At 34.9% G+C, this 21,223-nt stretch overlaps 1 protein-coding gene across 4 annotated transcripts in view; it reads right to left on the bottom strand.

Moving 5' to 3' along the window:
- Positions 1–21,223, bottom strand: part of NKAIN2 (sodium/potassium transporting ATPase interacting 2) — a 919,540-nt gene that overhangs the window by 487,870 nt on the left and 410,447 nt on the right. For 3 of the 4 annotated variants that reach the window (XR_001399934.3, XR_011497696.1, XM_014852938.3), the window contains exon 2: positions 7,890–8,027. The exons of the other annotated variant lie outside the window; for it this stretch is intronic. Coding sequence is in view for 1 of the 3 variants with exons in the window: in XM_014852938.3 (XP_014708424.1) it covers positions 7,890–8,027 (138 nt within the window). In the remaining 2 variants the exon portion in view is untranslated. The remainder of the gene's footprint in view (positions 1–7,889; positions 8,028–21,223) is intronic. 4 annotated transcript variants of the gene reach the window in all.

Raw genomic sequence — 21,223 nt, 5'->3', positions numbered from 1 at the left:
GGGGCGGATTTCTCTCTATTAGACTATATATACACTCCGGAAGAACTATGAAGAGATTAGGACCAGCTAGAGAGGGGTAAGTAAAAGGACTTTATTTTACCACAAGTCAAATTTTACTTTTTGACTTTTTAAAAATATCTACATGACTTAATTTGACTTTTTATTTTAGAAAAGAAACTAGTACATACACATATATATCACAACATGTCCCTTTTTCAAAATTTTTTCCAAAAATTATCGTATGATTTACAAACATGGATTTAGACTGTCAAAATATAATTACTTATATTTACCACATTCTATAAATCTTTAGTCACAGCCTAACACCAAAATGTGAACACAAAGCATCTTCTTGTAGAATAAATGGCCCACATTTCCCCAAGGGAGCACATCCTTTTGAGAATAAATTGCATTCACCATGTTGCATTATTACATTTATTTTAGGACTACAGGCTAAATCCATAAAACTGTAATGATATTTTCTTTTCCCCTCCCAGGCTTATGGTAACAGACTTATTTTCACAACCACTCTAAGTCATTAGAAGCATTGTTAATTTACTACTATCTCAAGTCTCTTCATCTCTAATCTGCATTGATTTTCTGTCCTGAACACAGAAAGTGCACATTTTTAATGCTTTAGTGGCAATAAGTTTTCTTTTGGATATTTTTTTCTCCTAGAAAAATTGAATAAAAAAGGCAAAACAACTGCTTGAACTTAGATTAATGACTTCCTAGAAGTGACCATAAGGAATACATAAACTTTTAGGGAGTAACATTATTAGAATGAAAGAAGCATATGACCTGGAAATAGGACATAGGAAGTGCTTCTCATTTATTGTTGTTGGTTACATTCTCTATGGGGACCTGACCTCCATGAACAATTAAAATTCAAATCATGGCCAATCTTCAGTAAATAGTAAATTCTAGAAATTTAGAGAAGTTCTCTTTTCCACACATATTGAGTATGTGACTATTCTACTCTGAGGTATCTATACATTTCTCAAACTGCCATATCATGTTTTTACAAAACAGGTCTTAGCGTTGTCTTTTGGTGTTCCAGTCACCATGCGGCCACTAAGCCTTACCCAGGATGACATGGGAATCCTTGTCTTCAGTATGTGGGCTCATGGAAAGGCAAAATTAAGGAAGCCAAATGAGGCGATGCCTTATCAGAAACTGCTTCATTATTGTCTTTCTATTCTGTGCCCTCCCTCAACCGGGAGAAGAATGTGTGTCAATTTACAGCAACGCTCATTGTCAAGTACATATAATACATTTTTTAAAAAGTAGTAAAATAACCCAGAGTGGGCTAAATTGAGAAACCAAAATTTAATACTATGTATTTTACTATGTAAACTAAAAGGAGTATTCAATTCTTTTCTTTACTATTTTTGAAGAATGGACAGGGTTATACACTGGTCCACCCTTATCCAAGGGGGATACATTCCAAGACCCCAGTGGATGCCTGAAACTGCAGATCGTACCCAACCCTACATATACTATGTTTTTTCCTATACACACATACCTATGATACCGGTTAATTTATAAACTAGGCACAGTAAGAGATCAACAACAACAATAATAAAATAGAACAAGTATAACAATATACTGTAATAAAAGTTACCATAGATCTTAGAAACCTCAGCAAACAATTATTTTTTCTTTCCTTATTAAGTCACGAACTTTCACCTTTTCACTTAAGGAAAGCACTTTACAGCTGCTCTTTGGCATATCCAAATTGCTAGCATCACTACTCATGTGCTTTTGGGCCATTATTAAGTAAAATGAGGGTGACTTCAATACAACCACTGTGATACCCCGACAGTCTATCTGATAACCAACAGGCAGGTAGCGTGTACAGCCTGGAAACACTGCACTAAACGATGATTCATGTCCCAGGCAGGATGGATTGGGACGGTGTGAGAATTTATCACACTATTCAGTGCGGCACACAGTTGAAAACTAATGCATTGTTTATTTCTGGAATTTTCCATTTGATATTTTCAGACCTCGGTTGACTGAGAGTAACTGACACCATGGAAAGTGAAACTGCAGATAAGGAGGGACCACTGTAATAACATAGTCTAATCGTTTAATATCCTTGAAACACAAGGAATGAAGATTCATGAATATTGGCTTCTCTTTCTAATCATCACTGCCCTGCTTTGTCAAATTAGCTTTAACTACATTATTTTAATCTCTTGATTTTTCAGTAACAAAACAGAAAATCAATCTCTATCTTCCCCACTCATTCAATTTTAGATTAGTTATTGTAGTCTAAACTGATGTCATGGAAAACTCTGCAATAGGTGTGATAATATACGTACATACATATTTTTGGTACATAATATGGGTATTTTTTCAATTACATAGAAACAAATCCCTCCATCAGTTATTTGAAGCTCTTTATAAGTAACAAATGTGGAAAGAGATATTTTGTCATTAATTAATATAGAATAATATATATTAGGTAAAAATTATATGACATATATGCATATATATGAACTACCATAATCAAAATGCTGATTAGTATCAGAAAAGAAAAAACACCATTTTAATTCACTATTTCTGACAATTCTGTGGTATTGTTCTTACACAAGAATAAAATGTCCATCACCAAGGATTTTCTCTTCTTAATTCTTGAGACATGAGATCATTTCCTCATTAAATGTAGAGCTAAAAACGTAATCCTTGATACGGAAATGGCAGACCACAATTTAAAACCTAAATGCTTTTCAAATTGAGAATGCCATGGTAGATTTTTAATTTGCCAACAACTTACAAGTCCCGTTTTCATTTGTCAGTTAGATTGTGGCTCTCTGAAGTGAGCTCCTCACAGGCAGTTCAATGCCTTTGGTAGTAGCATGATTTTGGCACTCAGGGGGACCTGGGTCCACATCCTAACTCTGTGATTGCCTAGTCATTATGAGTTTGGACAAAAGTTTTGCGAAGTTACGACGAGATTTCCAGGATTTGTAGAGGAAGGTAATGTAGGCTCCTCTGTGGAGGGTAACAGAAATGGTAACAAACATAAAGAATCATGATTGTTAACAAATATTACTGTCCTCTTCTCTGTCTTCATGAAATTTGAGTAATGGATTTTTAGCTATTTTGAATGTGTTTCTAGTTTTGGGACTAGATTTCTTTGGTTAAGCCAGTGGGTCCAAACTCTGTAAGTTATTCTTTTTTCTTTCAAAATAACTGAGTCAAATAGAAAGAAATAAAGAAAGGGATGGAGGTTGGGAGGAAGGAAGAAAAGAGGAGGATAGGGAAGAAGGGAGGCGGGAGGAAAAAGGAATAAATCTTTTTGAGTGTTATGGCAACACGTCCTTTGGCAATATCACCAAGAAAATTACCGTGCCTTTAGCATTTAGGAACATACACACTCCTCAGATTATTTTAGACAATGTAAAGCAGTACAACTCGTTAACAGTTGTTTGTCATTAACTAATAAACACTGGATATCCCAAATCACATTCTGCTTGCTGGTGTCTTTAGCCTAAATGAAGATGCACTGGCCAATTCCATTTACAATACAAGGTAATGCTTTCATGGAAGCCACTTTTATGTATTGATTTATAAATTATTCCCCCCGAGTTAATCTGGCATTTCTTTGAGATTTGATGCTATCAAGAATTATAGAATATAGATGCTTTCTATGGATTCTGGCTTCAGATTTCCTTTGCTTGGAATTGAAATCATCAATTTCATTTTCCTTTAACATACTACATTCCTTGAAACGCCAGAGGCCCTCAAAGGGTACTAATGAGTTCTTGTTCCAATTAACAGTTTTCAATTTTTCTTCTTTGCTCTTATGAAAGAGAAGATTAGTAAAAGAAACAAAAGTCATTACCAATACTCTCTAAATTTTATTCATTGCTATCATTCTCAGTGTTGCAGAGGATGTCCATATACTTTTTTTTTTGCATTTTTTAAATCAAAATGTCTCATCAATAATTCGAAACTCTTTACAACTAGCAAATGTGGAAAGGGACACTTTTTCCTTAAACTCTATTTCAGGGCATCTGCCTTTTTGTTTTAGCAAAATTAGACCTAACAATAACAAAGCCTCACGTTTACACTTTTCAAGATGATATTTAAATTTTATGATTTTTAAAGCAATAGAAGTTATCACAAAGGGAAAGGGAGTTAATTTTAATAAGAGAAAAATAATAAACATCAAAATGAAAATTTATGACATTTAAAGGGTAAATATCTTTACTGTGTGATCCGTATATAAAAATTGTTGTGATAAACACTAAGACTCCAGGGAAAAAATGGGCAAAGAACACCTAAAGACAATCCCCCAGAAAGCAAATAAAAATGGTTAATAAACATATGAAAAAGTCCAACTCAGTAAAGAAATGCAATTCGAAACAAAAATGATGTTTTTCTCCTATCAGATTAGCAAATATGAGAACAGATAATACTCAGGATTCGCGAGGGTGCAATGAAATAGACTCTGCTGTACATTGGTGGGAGGATAATTCAGTAGAATAATTTTGGATAGGTAATTGTCAATTATATACTAAGAGCTTTCAAATTGTTCATATTATTTAATTATACCTAGGTGTTTCTCCTAAGGAATGAAATCGCAAATGAAGATGAGGGTATTTTTTATGGAGATGATTATAGGGAATTATTTATCATAAAAAATATGGGAACAATAATGTACAGTAATATATAACATCATAATTTACAACATAAATGTTATATATGTTATATAGCATAATATATACCAACAGTGTAAAAGGTTAAATGGACAATGGAATAGTCATATGAATTTCAAAATTGTTTGATATAACCTTAAATAAAGAAATTAAGACACATATTTGAGATGTAGCACAATCAGACGTTTCATTTGCTCACACAGGAAGGAAATATGGAAAAATATTAATAATAATTTTAAGTTGTGAAATTATGAAATATGAGTAACTTTCAGTATGTGAAATTGGCTCTATTTTGATACCAAATTTTTTATAATTCAAAAATATAAAATGACAAATGTAGAAATCATAAAGGCCTACATTTTTAGGGGAGAGGAAAATAAATTTCCTTGTTAATATCTATTTCTCCAGTGCAGAGAGCCCGTAGATATTTCTTAAGTGCATCAATACATTATTGTTAGTTACAGCTTGCCCCCAATTATGCATTTTTCTGCTAAACTCAGATCCTTCATTGACCAGCATTTCTGTTATCTATGATTCCATTCAAGTTTCTTTTAATTGTAATTCCCTTTGCCATCCTTGGGCAAACTGAAAAATCTTAATTCCATTTTTATGGCAAATTCTCTATTTTCCTGAATCCACTTTCGACCTTCAACATGGCATTACAGTCATTAGATATCATGAATTTCGTTATACAGAAATGGTTCATTAGGGAAAAATTACACAGAAATAGATAACTAGAATAGAAATTAGAACCAAAGCCTGAGTGATACTGTAACACAAACCTAAAACACACAATGTTGGTTTTGAGGCAAGTGAGGAGACTATCAGCGAAGACAGGAAGAACCGTCAGGAAGTTGTTTTTGAGGACTGCAGAAAAGAGGATTCACGATAATTACTGTCAGAACAAGTAGCTTGACTATTGCCTGCAAATAATGCAAAGATAGAAAATATACCTATAAACTTGTGGATCTGGCTCAGGGGATTTCCAAGCAAACAGTTGACGGTGTTGTCATCTTTTAGCCATACATAACATGATATTGTAAGAGAGAGATGAGCTGAAGAAGGGACAATTCAGTTTTCAAGCAGAATTTAGAGAACATATTTCCAGCTCAAGACTTTCTGAGTTGAAAAATAAAAGTCTCACATTTACAGATCTCCAGCCGGCAAAAGGTTTTCCAAGAAAGACATTGTCTCAAGGAAAAGATCAAATTCAGAATGCTGTCTGCAAGTCAACATCAAATCAAAGATGTAGCTCTAAGACACATTGTTAAGACCTCTGAAAGATTTCAGAGACTCAGCTCTACAAAACTTCTAACAATCTTAAATGTGTCCCAAGGCACCTTAACTCTTAAGTAATGCTAGAGGCAGCAGCCTGTTTTGAAAAGATTTGTGGGTGTGTCTTTCATCTAAAGTGATGGCAGTATAATTTAATACATAGAAATCCCACAAAATATTTTTGAGAAATAGCTTGGAATAACAGGGACAGAAAGAGTTCAACGAATAGCTTGGAAGACCTTGCTCTATTTTAAATTGCCTGTCAGCCTATTGCTAGTCTGTACAGTTTAGTCTTATTTTCAAATGATAATAATAACAACAGGGAAAGAATATTATGGCGAACATTTATTATGCACTTCTTAAACACTAAGCAGTGTGTTAAAGACATTTTATAGAATATCCCACTTCCACCTCAAAACTAACCTCCGACTACAAGAACTTCATCAGAAATGGAGATGACATATTTGTATGATGATACTCAGAAGGACATTATTTATAAGAATAAAATCATGGAGGAGCCTCAAAGTCTAGTGAAAGAAGAAAGTTAAGAATTTTTCATAAATAGTCTATAATCTTTCATATAATGGCTTATAGAACTTTCACATTTACAGCATCGCCAGCAGCAATGAATTCAAGCATTTGAGTTAATCGAATTATTACTTTCATTTTAAAGGTGGGAAAACTAAGGATTGGTGAGGTTATGCTGTCCAAAATCACAAAGAATTTGGTCGATGCAAGATTTCAATCCTGGTATTACAACTTTGGAAGACTCACTCCCAAAGCCTGTAATACCCTCCCTATACTGGGTGAAATTAAAATTTATATAAGATAATGAACAACGCTATTATATCTTGTGCATTGAAAAACTTCACTCTGCAACAGAACCCATCTTACTTTTTACAAGATTTATGCATCTCCATACCCTCAGAGGTGACACACACTCACTTCTGAGCATGCGCCTGGAGGAGAAGACTATGGGCTTTTCCCTGATCCTTAGCCAGACAGTGGATCCCTTGGTCCCAGCACCCACCTTATTGCTTGTTTCAGTACCAATGAGCTTTATCTGGGTTCCAGATGACAGAGAAAACAGGTCATAGGAGGGCATCTTTTATGCGAAGGAGGCCCCGTGAAACCTCAGAAGGCCTGTTGGGTTTGTGTTGAATAAGGCAGAGCTTTTATTGCACTATCTTATACACATGCCTTGGCCACAAACTTGCTTTATAATTTTAAACAAATGTCTATGGACTTTTCCTTTGTCAAAAATAGAAGAAATAGAAAAAATGATGAAACTAAAAAAAAAAAAACTACATTAATGAAGAACTATAGCTGAGATCTGAGGCACATACAAAAGCAAAAAAATCCTAAATTATGGTTCCCATAGCAACTGCAACAGTCACATTTCACTTTATGATAAGTAAGTTTAACTTGAATGGGAATGCAAAATACTTCCTCTGAGCCAAAAAGAGAATTATGGAGAACACAGAGACTGCGGGCCAGACTACTCTGGCTTTCAAGTAGGTTAAATATTAACCCAAATATATATTGATATTTTCACATCAATAGCATATGCTCATTTGTATTGATTTTATACTATCCTTATTCAATTTATAAAATATGATTATTTAAAATGGGAAAAATTCCCATTAAAATCCCTTAAATCAGAGACTATGACTTTATAATTTGAAAATAAAGGGGCACAGTTCTGCTTCTAATTACAAGAGAATATTTGCTGAAAGTACAATTTATGAAAATACAATCTGATTAAATTCACTGTCATGTGCTTTAAGCTCGACATTTTCAGTGACAGTAGATGTAACCTGAAAATATCAAAAGAAACACATGGTACTTTAAGGAGAGGATATACATATAATTTTTCAAGACACTGTGGTTTTCATATCTTTCTCTATTTCAACAAAATTTTTAAAAGGCAGGAAAGGTACTTACTCCTGTTATGTACCGAGGTCTATATTGAATTGTTCCAAATAAACCAAGAATGACGATAATAATATGTACAAAATTTGCCAGGATAGGTGCCCACTGATATCCAAGGAAGTCAAATATTTGCCTCTCCAGCACACAAACCTGGAACAGCAAAACAGGAGATACAGATGAGCATAGCGGTGAGAGAAAAAAAGGATCACATGGATGCATAATTAGCAATTACAACTGTGTTACCATATCTGGCACTTGTCTTTATATCTAACAGTGAGAATGACATTTTCAGGGATATTTCAAAGGAAGACTACGGAAGCTGTGGATCCATAGACGGATACAATCCTTTCAGAGAAGATTTTGTGGAGGCATCAAGCAGTATTCACAGGATGTCACTGTGCAGTCACAGGGTAAATTATATTGTCATATGCGCTGTCAAACACTTGAAGTCATCAACCAGCAAGTTTGGGAAGTCTACAAGAAGGGTCTGTTGTTAGGATCTGCTCAAATGTCCTTGTAGAAGTTGGGACTAGAGCAAAGGAGGTTGATGTAGAGGAAAAAGAATTCTTCAGCAAAGTCAAGAGACCCGGATTCTGGATATAGGCCTGTCCCTGAGCAGCTGTAGTGCCCCAGGCACATCATTTCCATTCTCCGAGGGTCTGATTCCTCATTTGTAAAATGCAGGACTTTGACTAGTATCTAGGGTCCTTCTAACCCTAATATCATAAGATTATATATCAAACATGACTTTTTGTCATAGCCGGTTACCTAAACTAACTAGGTCAAAGAAAGGCCCTAGAAGGCAATTAAAACACAGAAAACAATAATAAAGCATCACTATTATACAAGCAAGGAACTGAAGTCATTTCAAATTATCCTACGTTCATCTGTGCTGACAACTTCACAATTAAGACATATGTAAAAATCTAAGCAGTGAGAGCAAAATACCAAAACCAATCAACCAACTAACTAAACAACCAACCAGACAACCCAAACCCGAGATTGGCCGGTAGTCCAGAAGTGCCACTTTATACTGAAAAATGAAACCTGGATAGCTGGCAAGTCTCTCATCAGAGCTAACAACACTAAGGGGATAGTGTGTGTTAAACCCAGCTGTATTCTTCCTGCCTGTCCTCAGGTGGAATGATAATAAACTATCTGCTCAGAGTAAAACATTGTAAGAGAATCAGATGTTTTGCACAAAGATTCAACAATTTTTTTTCAGCCAGATTTTAAATGAAAATGATTTTAAAACCCCTCAGTTACTAACATCATTATGCTTTAATGATATTTCTTGTCAGAAAGACATACTAACTCTTGAAACAGTGTGCTTTTAAATTAAATACCTGTAGCTCAGTTTGAAGATTTCTTGAATGAGCATTATCCCCACTGTACTTCTTTAGCTGAGCAGCACATTTTCCCATCAGGCATTGAAAGAGAAAATAAACTCATGACAACTGTTTGCATAACACCTCTGTTTCCTAAGACACACTGGGTACCATGGAGTAGCTTTAACAATAACAGTCCAGCCTCATCAAATCTTCATTTTCACTTAATGTGGGCAGTGACTTTTAAAAAAGAGAGAATCTACTTCTGTTCTACTCTGCATATTCCAAAATCTACAATACCCACTAGAGTCCCAGAGTGGAATGCAATATTCCAATTGATAAATAAACAGATCGTCATTGAACTTGCGTTATGACCCCAGCCTCATAAACCTTAACCTGCCTTCTGTTGAAACATTCCTTCAACTGTTATCATGCAGTCAACACTTCATATAAAGGAGACCCATTTGTGATGTTAGGCAGTATCACGTAGGCCTTGTTTTTGAATCCATCAATGGTACCAAAAAGTAAGTGCTTGTTCTCAGAATAGCATTGCTAATCATCTATATAAAGCTCACTCCAACATAGAAACATCTTATCTTTATCCCATGAATAAACAGTAAGTAGGAATGGAAAACAGCAGCAAGACGACTCTAAACTCCATAAATTTTGAGCACCATAATTGTGGGGACGCAGCAGGGAAAAAGTATAGAGGATGAAGTGCATCCGTCAAACAGTGGGAAATCTCTCCATAAACACACCAATTATGGAAGAAAATAGCAGTAATGTTGTTAATTATAAAAAAATATATAGATGATAATATACTTTCTAAGTCTGCAGTGCTAAAATGAAGTTACATCACATGTATCAGCCTGTTTCATGACAGAACTAATAGTTCCATCAAACAGTACTTAGAAGCTCATGCAGACAATATGTTAATGTACAATCCTTCACTTAGCGTATTTCTGCTTTTTTTTTTTTTTACCTCTTTTTGATTGGCCCTATTAGCTGTATCACAGGTTCTGTAATTTAGAGCTAGGACTGAAGAATAGAAGATTTTCTGAAAAATTCAGTGAGTATAAACAGAATGATAATTTATAGAAGTAGTTACGATCCTTTCCTACGAATTCCTTCCAATAGGAAGTATATTAACTATGAAATTTCTGCAGGGTTGGAGAGAAGAGAATGAATATCTGTTAAAACGCTTAACGATGTGCTGAGCATTCATACCATTCCCCAGTCATATATTATCTCATTGATTCTGCACAAAACCCAGGGAGGTAAGTACTATTGTCTTATTTTCAGATTAAGAAATCTAAGGTGTAGTATGGCTAAGCGATTCTCCTGAGATCTCAGAGGTGCCGAAACAGGAATTCAGGCCTCTGTGCAGAGCCCCTGCACTATGTCCCTACTTATGGACTTGAGTTACACCTGGTCCAAAAACAAAAGGTTTCACGGTTCATTCTGCAGGCCTATGCTGGTGAGAGGATATAGGTTACCTTTTACCTTCCTCATTTATTTATTTTGGAATGGTGTAGAGAATCTCTTTGATAATACTTGTCAGTTTACGACATTATATCAGCATTGGTCAAGGCAAGCTCTTTTTTATTTTGTTTTGTTTTATTTTCTTATTTGCCTCCTTCAACCCATGTTCTCAGTGTTACTCCCTTTTTGCTCATTGGACCCCCATAATGTATTTACTTTATGTCCTTTCAATCACCTGACATACAGACATATGTATATGGCCTTGAAAACCATACACTGCTGTTGTATGTCATTTTCACTAAAAATTCTTATGGTATGAGCTTCTTTCACTCTTATCTATTTTACTCTATATAAATTTTGGTTCTTTGTGTTTGGCTTCTGCACAGTGGCTAATTATAAATGCATAACTTGTTGCTTTCCATAAAGAATTCTATTTGCTTCTCTTACTATGTTTTATGAGGTATTTACTTTTTAACATAAACAGGGGCTAATCTTTATCAATTACTATTTCTGTGTCTATTGAGATAATCACTTTCTTTCCTTGTAGATCAATGTGATTGATTATATTGACAGGTTTTGCCATGTTCAATTGTGCTTTTTGTTTTCCCCCTGGAAAAATCTCTACTTGGAATATTATTTTTATCATAGTTTCAGTTTGAGTTAAATAAAATTTTATTTAAGAGTTTTATATCTATAAACTGACCTATAAGTAAATTTTCTTTTTCTCTCTGGTCTGACTCTGTTTTGAAGGTTGCTCTGGCCTTAAAACATAAGGTGCAACATTTATTTAAACACTTAAACTTTGAAGAAACCATCCAGTCCCACTCACTTTCCCCAAAAGAAACTTGCGTCAACCCGGGGAAGCAGTGTTAAGTGCATAGCTCTTCAGGAAAATATTATCAGGAAAATAAGACGCCAGCATATAGGCAAATATCTGTCACATACACGCATATGTAAATTCTTTTCACATCATTTTATCTACATAAATGGGATTGTAATGTAGATATGGCTTTTCACCTTGCACTTCTCACTTAGCACATCCTGCATTTATAGATCTACCTCATTATACCCTAATAAAAAATTCCATTTTAACAGATATTTAATTTGTTTCCAATTTTGGCTATAACACACATAAGTGTGTTAAACCACCTTGTATATAGTGTTGACATATCCATAGGCTAAACCCCACAAAGTGGAATTCTGGGTCAAATTCTGTTTGCAAAATCCCAAATACTATAACAAGTGTTAATTATTCTTTGATATCTATGTTCGTACTGGTAAAACATCAAAATTACCCTTCTCTTTTGCGTTATAGTAAATGTGAATTCTAATAGTTATTGTTCATCTAGTAGAGTATGCTTAAGCTAAAAATGTTTTCAAATACCTTTCTGATAATTACCATTAGGTAAAGTTTATCTTACTTTCGATGACAACAAATTTCATAAAGAACTCCTGTGAAATTTCCAAGATAAATAAATTTATTGACTTTCAAACTGGAAGAGACTCAATCCATACTCTTCAATCTACACCCGAGAAATCTGAGCCCAATTAAGTTAATAATTTGTGAAACTAAATTTGACCTCTTAATAGGAGAGTATTCAGTCTGAAACACATTTGCTTCAAGTGTTTGCATGGCAAGTGGGAATCCTACATGGGTTTCCTAGGTAGCCATTGCCATTTAACTTTATTAACAAGGAAGTCACATGTACATAAACACATTAAAATACTTTTTAATAAAAAGCCAAAATGGCATGTTTACAGCTAGTTGTTTTCGACTGGTGGAACCCAGAATAGATTTCTTTGAGACATTGCGTTTTGCAAATAAAAACTAAGATTTCTTAGTCTTAAATTTTCCTCCCAAATATTATTATAATTTTATATGCTTAAAATTTAGCTTGTGAGTTATTACAAATAATACAAAATAAAACTTTTATATGGCCTTTGAGAGGAAAAAAATAGGCTTTCTATTCTATCATGGTGGAACATGGGTTCCTTGATTAAAAAAATAAAATGAGTGTGTTATTAAAGGCTAGCAACAACCAAATTAAGTTTCTAGTGCTAACCTATAAATTGAAATTGAACTTATCAATGGGCACCCCCTGTCCTCCTCCTGTACTTTCCACTCTCTCCTTCAGAAACCTGAGCTTCCAGATTGTCTCAACTCTCAAGTCTCTGCGGAAAGATGTAAGATAGACTTAGATTTGGACGCTAGTCGAGTGGAATGCTCCCATCCAAAGTCCATTTGCCTCGTCCAAGTGGACTTCAGGGAAATGACAAATCTCGCCAAAAGTAATAAAATATACACTGTGGGGTTCCAGGAATCAATAAAGAAATGATTTGCATTTTAGTTGTTTGTAGGTGAAGATAACTTACCTGACAACTAAAATTAGCTTTGTTATACATGAAAAGTAGGAAATGCAAGGGAAAATCAAGATGAAAATTGAAATGGGCATAACAGTTCCCAGAATGGGTCTGAAATTCTTATTTCTTCTGTAGGGACCATGAAAATTTAGATAAACTTCCAGGCAGACCTACAGTATGGCCACCTGTTTGTCAGAATTTTGTCAATAGAAATTGCTGCTGACCTTTTTCCCCACATTCCAGTCAAGCATGGTCAATTTCTTGTTCCCAGTTGTACGCACTCTTTGTTTCCTGTTCCATAAGGAACTTAATACTGCAGGAGAGAAGGAAACAGTTCTGGTCCTGTCTCCTTGATCCATTCAAGGACTCCGCTTCTTCAGCGAGATGTTCTTGCCCTGAGATCTTGCCTTGGACTCAGGTTTCTCCCCTGCCCGACTCCCAGGTGCAGTATTTTCTGTTTCTTGGTTGTCTGCTCACTTTGGTAAAGCTGCTAATTCTTATGTGTGTGTTTATTCTGCCCCTTTGCTGGATCTTACCATGCTAGATCTCATCCACAGTCTGGTTACTACTCTTCTCTGCAGTCTCCTAGCATGGACTGTAATCTTGAGCATACTCTGGACCTGTCTGCTCCAGAATCAGTAAAGATACACCCTGTTGATTTCTCTTACTTTTAAGCCAATCTTCAGGAAAGCTGTAAAGACTTTAGAGGTATTTTGGGCTTTTACAATATTGCTGAGGTGCTGATGTGTTTATGATACTGTCTAAAATATGATGATATCACAAAGTAAAATTCTCTATAAATAGGATTGATGATGTTCCCCCTTAAGATTCTCTGTGTTGTTCATAGTGGACAAAATAATTGAGAACATACATGCCAGCTTTTAAACATTATATGCAGGAGATATACTAGAGATAAATTTCTTCATCTCACCAAGAGACTGATTCATACATGAAATGAAGAGAATAAACTCGAAGTAGGGTCTGCAATGATTATACACGGAAGATATGGAGGAAACCAAGCACAAGCACACAACCAAGGATTTTCTATCTCCTTCCACATAACTGCTTTTCTTTAAAAGCAAAACAAAGAAATAAACCACAATAACAAACAACAAAAACACCACCAAAAAGAGATTTGGCCCTAATGGCTCTGATTATAACAGAAGTCAACACGTCATCGTGGTTCAGAACTCAAGTTTTGGAATTAGAAAATCATGTTTGATTCTAACACACCATGTGACCATAGTAGGTCACCTAATCTCTATGAATCTCATTTTCTTCCTCTATACAATGAGGATATTGTGGTACATAGCTCCTAAGATTTTTGTGAAGATTAATGCATTAATGTACATGGAGTATTTGTTTAAATGCCTAGGTTGCATCCTAAGATGGCTGCCGTTATTGATTCATATTTCAACAATGCATAACAAGTTTGGACACCGGTATTTTAGAACAAATATTATTCTATATTTATACCTTTGTCAGTATATTTCATTTAATGATGATTGAATGTTTCTTATTCTACAGGTCACAAATGCAAATAATAACATGGCAGACATAGATAACCTCAATTATTCAGAGGGGGTCTTTCTTAATGAATGTTTTGCTGTCTGATTTAACACCTCATGTGTCTAACCTATCCTAGTACTATTGTAAAAGAACAGAATTCAAACATCATTATTTCCTCTGTGAATTTCCTTCACTCTTTACACCTTTCAAATGTGACAAAAATCAACATTTATTTGAAAAACTCTGTCTCCATATATATAAGCACAGTAAAGATTTTCAAGAAAATACTGGAGAACATTTGGTATAAAGTCAAAGGAACTAAATAAAAACAAGTATTTGCATTTCTTACAAAAGTACATTTTCTTACTAGCTACATTACTGCAACAGCGTACATGGTATTTCTTAACAGATCTTTATTGAAATGAGGTCAGTCACATATTTCTGAGGTTGAATTTAATGAAGTTATTTAATTGACCCACATAATAGAGTATTTTAAGACATTTCCCACTATTTTGTGTAATAATGCCACTTATATATAACTCTAAATATGCCAGCTAATATTATAGTTGTTGTGATAACAGAATCATTTATTATTCTCACAGCTGTTCATTCTGCAGAGCAATTTATAACCATTTCATAGTTAACACTCATGCTATCAAAAGACAAGTTGATGACTAGCATATTATACTAGATTTAAGAAATAGAAAATAGCCTTCTTAAAAAGTAGCACAATAAGTTAACACTAGAGCAAAAATAAAAATGTTTTTGGACTGTTGTTGAACTGAACTTACCCAGTCATACGATTTTTTGACATGTTTCTGCTTATGCCAAATTGTGTGTGTGTGTGTGTGTGTGTGTAATCACTAAATGTTATTTGATTTTTAGTAGTGGGGATTTAAAAAATTTTTACTTATCTCTTTATTATACACAAATCTGTGCCCTCTGACTGAATAGACAGTGAGTCTGGATTCTGATATAAAAATAATTAAGAATTGATTGAGTGCTTATTATATCCCAGGCACTATGATAAGCACTTTAAAATGTTACTTAAGCTAATGCTTACTTTTAAATCACACATTCTACAAGGATTATCTGTCGCTACCTTTACTGGACAGATGAGGAAATTGATGCCATGACCAAGATCATGACTGTAGAGCTGGGATCAAACGCTAGTATTCTAACTTCAATGTCCATATTTGCAACCACAAACAATTCACACCTAAACATACTAGGACCTTATGGTGTTTTTTCAAAAGTTTTAAGGGCATTATTTCTACTTTATTACCAAATATTTCCTTAATTCAATAAGCAAGTAAACAAACAGGTCATTGGTCTCAGCACAAGATAAAAGATCAAAAAGATACACTAACTATTTTTATATATAGCTGTATGGTTTGAAAAGTCACAATCATTACAATAACCCATTAAAATAATCATTATTATTGCTATTACTCTATTACTACAAATTGTGCAATTCACTCTACAGACAAGTTTACAGTTAGGACAGAGCTTTTTTGAAAATAAAATAAACTGAAAGTTTATACTATTGATGCAGTTAATAGACTAACAATCCAGCAAAGTCACAACAAAATGACATTTATCAGTTGTGCCGCGAAATAGTTTCATACCTTAGTAGGCAAACTCTCATTTGTTTAAAGTCTCCCTGTACTCGTCTGAAATGAGCTAAAAAGATCACAGTCCAGGTCCTCTTGGTAGATGGATCACTGTTTTGATTTTTCCACAGAGTCTCTAATTTTACTCAGTGGAAATCTAACTTTCCAGAAGAATCAGAACACATCAAAATGACAGCTGTTTTGGGCAGTTTTCACGGCTCACTCAAGGCACATGACAGGCATGAGCTAGGAAGTTTAATGTGTCCATTTGACCTTGAATTTCCTGTATCCCCATAACCAAGTCTTAACTGATTTGAGGTCAACTCAATACACAAATAGGTTAAGTATTCATAACACAGGAAGAAAATGTCTAATGGTGAGAAGACTGTGGCCATGGATTTTTTTTTTTTTTTTTTGAGGAAGATTAACCCTGAGCTAACATCCTCAGCCAATCCTCCTCCTTCTGCTGAGAAATACTGGCCCTGAGGCAATATCCATGCCAATCTTCCTCTATTTTATATGTGGGGCACCACCATAGCATGGCTTGATGAGCAGTGCACAGAACCATGCCCAGGATCCGAACCAGCAAACGCTGGGCCACCAAAGTGGAGCACGAGAACTTAACCACTATGCCACTGGGCCAGCCCCAGCCATGCATGACTTTTAAACCAGGCATTCTACAAGCACTGATAATATATTGTAAGTATTGAGCAATGCAAAGCACTGTCTGAGGCTGTAGTGAGGTGCGGGATTGGGAAGAAGTGATGACATGAATCAGACAATTTTCACATTGAGAGAATCAGTCCTACACTATGAGATATGCTAATATCTGAAATCGTTCTTAGGGCAGAAATTCTCAAAACTCTCAAGAGGGCCCAGGTGTAGTTGTTCAAATGACATGCCTGCTGTGGATCTATATATTTGGCTCTGATCCATTTCCAAACCTCCAACTGCTCATGCAGCAAGTGTTACACAAAAAACATCATGATGTGGCTAATATTACCAATATACAGAAAAGCAGATGAGGGTGAGTTGACTATATTTTAATAAGGGACTCTAGGAATTGGGTAGAATAAGCTGCTTAAGTTCATCAGCAGCAGTATCTACTTGTTCAGTACTGATTTTTTATTCATCAAGAGCTCAGTAAAAGCCAAAAAACAAAAATAGCTTGCAATATTCTTATTTTCATGTATCATATGGTGTTGCTTTCTCATAGAAAATGGCTTTTCTCTAGAGAAAACTCTATTGCTATTTTTTAACAGCACAATCATATTAAACATATTAAAGCTGCCATCTGGAGAATTTGAAATTTGTCAACTAGGTAAAAATGCAGATTTTTTTTTCTGAAAAACTGACGAAGAGTCCAAAAACATTCCTCATATATCATTATCAGAGAAGCAGTGTCTAGGCAGTTTTCAGTGTGGATCTTAATAAATACGGTGCATCTCAATATAGATATTTATTTTGTGAATTCAAAGCAAGGTAAAATGTCACTTCAATCCTCCTGGCCTCCCCTCATCTAAGGCAGTGAATTAATAACGTCTTTACCATGGTTGATGTTCCCTGTTTAGCAGATACTGTATATTTAACAGGATTGAAGGTGGAAGCATGCCCAGAAGTGGGTGCACAGTGTCCTGCACTCTGGGGTCTTTCCTGTCGCCTTCCCCTCCCATCTCCTCTTCCCCTCCTTGCATGAAGGCCCCAGCAGAGATGTCAGGGCACTGTTTCTTTGACTACAGTAAGGCAGCCATATGGAAGATGTCAATCAAACCTCTCAAACTCTAAGTTACATCTCTTTCATAAAATTCAATTTCATAAGGACAGGAGATGGAATGACAGCCTCACTTACTGTGACTGCTAACGGTCAATCAAGAGTTGAAATGAAAGCAGAAATGTTATCAAGACTACTACCATGTACTGGCAGTCACTGTGGCAGTAGGTTTTATCAGAAATTGCAACTAGGAATACTAGAGAATACCATTTCAGATGGCTACAGGAACATTTTAGAATTTGTCATGAGGTATGCTATTTCTGGCATGGTGAATACCATGTGGTCTGTGCCCTTTCATGTAACCATATTATTGAATTCAACACAGATATGGAGATGGTCTGAAAAGAGGCAGTCATAATATTTGTTTTCCTGTTGACAGATGTCTGTGTCTGTCCGTGGGTGAATGTAATAAGAGATGATATTCTCTATCAGCTTTAGGAGTTCTACCAGAGACTACATTAATGTAGCATAGATAACTGGTACAGGCTCAAAACGATAAATTCTGTCAAGCTACGAAATGTATTTCATACCTTAAACTTGAAAATTCAAAGCATTACAAGCACTCTTATATCACACACATGGTTTCTCTGTGTGCACGCACACATATTTTATATACTACTATTACTATTTATAGTGCAATTTAAGCATTTTACAGATAGCTTATTAATGAAGTAGGCAATATTATCATCCCCATTTTATTTTATTTTATTTTTTCTCCCCAAATTCCCCCAGTACATAGTTGTATATTTTAGTTGTGGGTCCTTCTAGTTGTGGCATGTGGGACGCCGCCTTAGCGTGGCCTGACGAGCAGTGCCATGTCTGCCCCCAGGACCTGAACCGGGGAAACCCTGGGCCACCGAAGCGGAGTGTGCGAACTTAACCACTCGGCCACAGGGCCAGCCCCTCATCTTCTTTTTAAAGATTAGAAAACTGAAGCAAGAGAGAGATTAATTTGCTCAAGGTTATATGACTGTTTATAGATAAAAATGATTTGTCAAGAGTCCAAGTTTTGAACCAAATTATATCACATCTCAGGTGATATTAAAATATATATGCATACATAATACATATATATATAGAATATATGTGTATATATGTTGTACTAATGTCATTATAGATACAAATGTATACATACATACTTAGTTATACTTTGTTTCAAGAACGATTTTTTCTCCTTAGTTTCATTAACTCATCATACCTTTTCTTTGCAGTAGATTCATTAATATAAAGTTGATGAAACCACACAAAACATCACCTGATACAAATTTTTAAGTAATGGAATTTTTCCCACTTTATGTAGCCCTTAGTATGGTACCCACATTGCTGCAAGGTTATCAGTGTTCTATCTCCCAATGATATGCAGTTTCATGCCACTGGCAATGTGGAAAAAACTAGATAATACCTCTGAAGTGATGCTATTATCTGGAGAGAAATTTAGGACGCTAAATATGTTTCAGTGGTCCATTTTACTTATGAGCTGTCCCAAACACAGAACTACTTACAAATGTGAATATTCTACTGATGTCTTGAGTTCAACATCAAGCAGTAGAAGTTCCGTAAAACTTGCTCATAAGCAGTAGGCTTCCCAGAGTACTCTCACATGCTCTTGCTCTGTTAGTTGAATTGCACGCTTATGTAGAGTAAGTCTGCGTGTATCTGTTCCCATCACTTGAAGTATATATTTTATACACTGCTTGTTGTAAACACAAACTCAAACCTGGTCACGTCACTTGTACTTGTAACATGTATCATAATAATAATAATTCAATTATTACATATGCAATTAACTTATGAGTGCAAAAATATAATTTTTTCAAAAAATAAAATCTAAGTTTAACATATTGGAAACACTATATAAAGGGACAAAAGTGAGTTTCTAAATGATAGTCGGAAAAACAATGATAAAAATCTAAAAGGACTCTTTTTCCAAATGATTTTAAAGTCCTTAAGTTCTTATTACACTGTAAAGAAATCAACACATAAAAATCCACAGACAATAAATTATGGATTTTTTAATGAAAAAAAGGAAAATGTCAAACTCCAGCCACTGATTCCACGCACAAAGAAGAGTCCTTAGTCCTAGATCAAAAGAAGAGTCTTTTACAGTTTGAGTTAAAGTAAAATGTGTCAAGTATTACTTCTATAATTCACTGCTTTAAAAAAATATTTTGGATTAATTGGCCCAATGTCTAAAGACAGAACTGTATCATTTTTCTGGACCCAACACATTTCTGCAATTCTACATATAAAATAAGTAACGTATCCACTGCATTACACCATAATCTAGAGGATTCAAATGATTCTGTAGGTCCTAGTTCACAACAGTGTTCAGGAAAGATAAACTCTGACCAACATCTCATACCCTGGAGCAAATAGAAGCCAGAAAAGTAGTAAGTCAGCATTCTTGGCTTCCTTCATGAAAATGACTTTAACTTTTTGAAAGTTATCAATTCTTTTCCTTGGATCCATAGATAAATAATTACTCAGGACTTTACATCCATTTGCTCTGCGTTTGATAACCTCAGCAGTAATAACTATCAGGTTTTAGGGCTGTATTGTTTTCCAAGTTCTGACAATCTGATTATTCCAAAATATGCCATAAAGACTCATTTGGTAGCAAGCTTTCTTGGGATTTAATATTTTCTTTTCCTAGAGTTGGAAGAGTTAAAGAATGCTGAAATGTCCATGCGGTCTTTACATAATTCCCTTATAATTAGGTCGAAGTTTCTTAAATCTTCAAGTATGCTAATCATGGAAGAGAAATAAGGGCTTGAAAAGGACAAGTAAGTAGCTTGTTCCCTTTTATTTTAAAGATATGGTAATTAAGACCAAAAATTGTGTGTGTGTCTATACTTAGACATATACACATACAAATATATACGTGTTTATCAGACACCATAGTTGGTATCTCATTTAATTGTCCAATCATGAAAGGTAGATCTTAGAATCCCTATTTGATGGATGGGAAACTGATTAATCTGAAAATTAAATAACTTATTTAAGGAAAGTAAGTAATGGAGATGGGATTTTAAATTACATCTGATGACTGAAGGCCATACTCTCTCCCTTATGTTATTCCACCTTACTGAGCTAAACAGTGTTTAAGTAACTTGAGTCTGTATAAAAGCCTTCGATACCTTGAAAATGTCTTCTCTTTTTCAAACTAACCATATATCTTGGAAGGAGATTGGCCAAGTAGTAAAATGTTATTGGCAAAAGTTCAATTAAATTTGTTGTATATTTCAAACTCTTGAAAAACAGTCTAAAGATACCAGCAAATTT

Source organism: Equus asinus, chromosome 24, assembly GCF_041296235.1.
Source record: "Equus asinus isolate D_3611 breed Donkey chromosome 24, EquAss-T2T_v2, whole genome shotgun sequence".
NCBI classification, from domain to species: Eukaryota; Metazoa; Chordata; class Mammalia; order Perissodactyla; family Equidae; genus Equus; species Equus asinus.
The sequence above is the reverse complement of the archived record's forward strand: the minus strand, read 5'-3'. Positions and strand labels throughout refer to the sequence as shown.